The 3786-nt window shown below is 37.2% G+C and overlaps 1 protein-coding gene across 2 annotated transcripts in view; it reads left to right on the top strand.

Annotated features, from left to right (window-relative positions):
- The window catches only part of LOC107675049 (cAMP-dependent protein kinase inhibitor beta-like), a 47808-nt gene that overhangs the window by 42059 nt on the left and 1963 nt on the right, over positions 1-3786 (top strand). For both annotated transcript variants that reach the window (XM_016469237.1, XM_016469238.1), the window contains exon 2: positions 1446-1614. In XM_016469237.1, coding sequence (XP_016324723.1) covers positions 1470-1614 — 145 coding nt within the window. In that variant the 5' untranslated portion in view covers positions 1446-1469. The remainder of the gene's footprint in view (positions 1-1445; positions 1615-3786) is intronic.

Genomic DNA, 3786 nt, shown 5'->3' with positions numbered 1-3786 from the left:
CGTAACATTTCCGTCACACGCTTGAGGTATTCGGCCAATCACAACGCACTGGATAGCTGGCCAATCAGAGCACACCTCGCTTTTCAGACCAATGAGCTTTGTAAAAATCGACACGTTTCAGAAACGGAGAAACAATAATGTACAGTATGTGGAAAATAATGTGTTTTTTTAACCTTAAATCACATAAACACATTTCATTACACCAAATACACAAAATAATGTTCTTTTTAGCAGCATCATATGACCCCTTTAACTAAAGGCCAATCAAGCGTTTCTGCTGATTGAAAGCATTGCCAAGCAGTTTGGAAATTCTGTCTTGTACTGCCAGCACAATGAATGTTATTTGCAATCCTCCTTGACACAGTGTATATCCCAGAAATGACACTGGCCAAAATTCCTCAAAGCCACTCCGTCTTGCAATGAGGTGTAGAGAATGGTAAATGTGAAACCCAATGCCGCAGTAGGCCTTTTAGTAAATGATGAGGGATGTTGTCATGCGGCTGAAGGTAAGCAGGGTGGGTGGTGTGTGGGGAGATGAGGAGTAGTCAGCGTTTCGGTTCAGTCACTCCCTGGAGAGGAGGACAGTCTCATTAGAGATGCAGTAGAGAAAAAGCTCAGCTTGTTTTGACGCTGTTGCTGCTTTTGTACTTTTGACTGATTAACATTGATAGAGGACTGCTATCATCAGTTTCTATTAGTCGTTGCCTAAAATGATGCTGATTCACACTGACATGGCTTAGTAAATATGGATATTAATTCACACTGACATGGCTTAGTAAGTATGGATATTAATTTGTTCATATAGCAACAGGCTAAAAAGCACTCAGAAGTAAATAACCACACAGCAGCACCCTGGCAACATAGCAACAAGTTTTGCATGGCAAGCAACACTTTCATTTTCTTTAGAGAATGTAAAACTCTAGTTGTGAACAAGCTGGTTATTATGTTATTTTGTATTACTACAGAGAATTTGAAAAAGAAACTGAAAACTAACCCTATCATATCTACCAATTAAATTTTAATGGGTTACCGTAGTCAATATTTAAAGTTAAGTGCAATTAATATGTTTAGAACAAAACCAAAATGAAAAGTTCTACCAAGAATTCCCTTTGCACTGGCAAAACACTTCCATTTTCTTTAGAAAATGTAAATTTGTGACCCAACTGGCTATGTTATTTTATTAATTACACAGAATTTGATAAGGAAACTGAAAACTAACCCCATCATATCTATCAGTCATATTTTTTGCTTGTGTAAAATAATTCCAAATCTTAGGTTCTACAAACTGAATCTTGGAGAGTACATTAAATTTAATAACTTTTTGAGTTCTGCTAACCTAGTATTGTATCATATGACGTAGAACTATGTGAACTGTTAAACAATCCTCTAGTTTAACCCTCATATGCCAGTCACTGATTGAGTGCATTTTGTTTGGTTTGTTTCAGATGATGCTATGAAGACCACCAGAGATGACTGATGTGGAACCTGTTGTCTCTGACTTTGCAGCCACGGGCAGGACTGGCCGGCGGAATGCATTGCCAGATATTCTAGGTTCCACGGCTGGTCCTGGAGCTGCCGACCTACCTGATAAACTAGCTGAGCTTTCAGTAGGAGGTACTGTATGCTGTCTTTTGTTCAGCTGGGTTTATGTTATGCCCATTAGTCTCGATGTATACAGTATGACAATAATCAAAAGTATGTGCTTGCAAGGCCAGCATCATTCATGACTAGGCAAAATATGGGAAAATAAATGAAAATAATGCAAAAGAATAAAAAGTAAAGAAAACAACCCTCCTAGCTCATGAGGATAGGATTTCACTGGATATCAGCAGCAGAAATAATACTTTTATTCAGCAAGGATGCATTAAATTGATCGAAAGTGACAGTAAAGACATTTATAATGTTACAAAAGATTTTTGTTTCAAACAAACGCTGGTCTTATTAACTTTCTGTGTATCAAATAATTAATGTATCACACAAAAACATTGTATCACAGTTTCCACAAAAATATTAAAATTATATTCAACTATGTTCAAATAGAAAACAGGTATTTTAAATAGTTATAATATTTTAAAATATTAATGCTAATATAAATGCAGCCTTGGTGAGCATATGGACTGAAACTTTGTTTGAACAGTAAATGTATAATGTGAAATGATAGTAATATATAGACTTTTGGTGAATATGGGCAAGGCAAGTTTATTTATATCACACATTTTAAATACTATAATTTAACATTTACTTTACAAAGGCATAATGAAGAGAGAAAATATTAATAAAAAATCTAAAATGATTTAAGCAATAATAAGCAATACACAATAAGAAAAATAATAAGAAATACACAATGAGCAAACAATATTTAATAAAAGTATGCATAAAAGCACATAACCTGAATGAAATACTGCAGTGTAATTAAACTGCATACAGTATATATGCAAGGGAATCATGCAATTAACAGGGCTTGAAACTAGTTCAGTGCATAAGTTAACTAGGCTAATTTAATCTGTGCAGTGTACCTCTGATGTCTAAAATGGGCCATGATGTTGGCAGAGTCTGCGAGACAAAGCTGTGATTGACAAAGGCACCTCTCTTTAAAATGTGCTTTTCTACAGAGCACTCTCTCATCAAATATACACTTTCCTCAATGCTTAAGTGCTTTTGTGTGATGTCATTAGGGGGTCGGCTGTAAGACTAACTGTTAGACTGCAACCGGTTGCTGTCAGAATGTCATTCCTTAGTGGTACTTCGACTCGACTTTCATCACATAAAAGTCGACTTCAAAAAATCAGAAGTCGTTCAACCCCTAGTGGTAGCTGGTGAAAACCTGTGATTTTCAAAGACTAATTTTGATACATGTTCAGTACAATTAATATAATACGAAACACTTCTAAAAGAAGGACATCAGTGATTTAACCCTCGAGGCAATGACCTTGATTCAATGCACACACTTCTGATAAAGTCCTTCTTTTGAGGATTAGATCATGACTGAACCTTCCTGTACATCAATAACTGCCTGCAGACAAACACTTTTGATCTGCTCTGTGTTACCCATAAGCCTCAAAGGCATCACATGTGATCCCTGCAAATGATGTTCCATGTGCAGTTTGTGATGACGCCGGAGATTCTCAGCAGTGTTGAATCTGCTGCCTATTCGACATCATACATTATTTATCCTGTTTTAAATAATAAACATAATACTGTTTCAGAGTTAGTGTCCCCAAAACTGAAAATCATGTCTACTCACCCTCTTGTCGTTCCAAACCTATATGACTTTCTTCAGTGGCGGCTCGTCGGGGGAGGCATAATTTTGAGGTGAAAATGGGAGGAGGACGATTTAATGTTAATAAAATTCACAATTCATTTCAGTTCATGTCTCAGAATGTGTATTTTTTGTTTGTAATTTCACAGTTGTAATATCATAACGTGAAAGCGCCGCTTTTCTATCGCGAATGTGCCGAATCTGCTGATGTAATTACAACCGCTAGGTGATAGAGAAGGGGAGGGGGAGGCCGGGGGAGCGCGGAGCTCTCGTGCCTCCGTTGGTAAAAAATTAGCCAATCAGCATCGAGTGTTCACTTTCAGTGCTGAGGAGTGTTGAGAAAAGAACCCTCGCAAGGGAGGCTAGCCTCCCTTCTGATATCAACCAATCATCAAAGAGACGTAAATTACGTGATACTAGTGTGAACGTCTGCCGCTGCGCTGATAATGTACCCTAGTAGTTATGATGAGTAGCGATATTGAATATTTGATTGCCAACAGATTTACCAAGCTGTCATTCAAACAGTA

The sequence above is a fragment of the Sinocyclocheilus anshuiensis genome, unplaced genomic scaffold (assembly GCF_001515605.1).
Source record: "Sinocyclocheilus anshuiensis isolate Anshui unplaced genomic scaffold, SAMN03320099.WGS_v1.1 scaffold776, whole genome shotgun sequence".
Taxonomy (NCBI): domain Eukaryota; kingdom Metazoa; phylum Chordata; class Actinopteri; order Cypriniformes; family Cyprinidae; genus Sinocyclocheilus; species Sinocyclocheilus anshuiensis.
The sequence above is the reverse complement of the archived record's forward strand: the minus strand, read 5'-3'. Positions and strand labels throughout refer to the sequence as shown.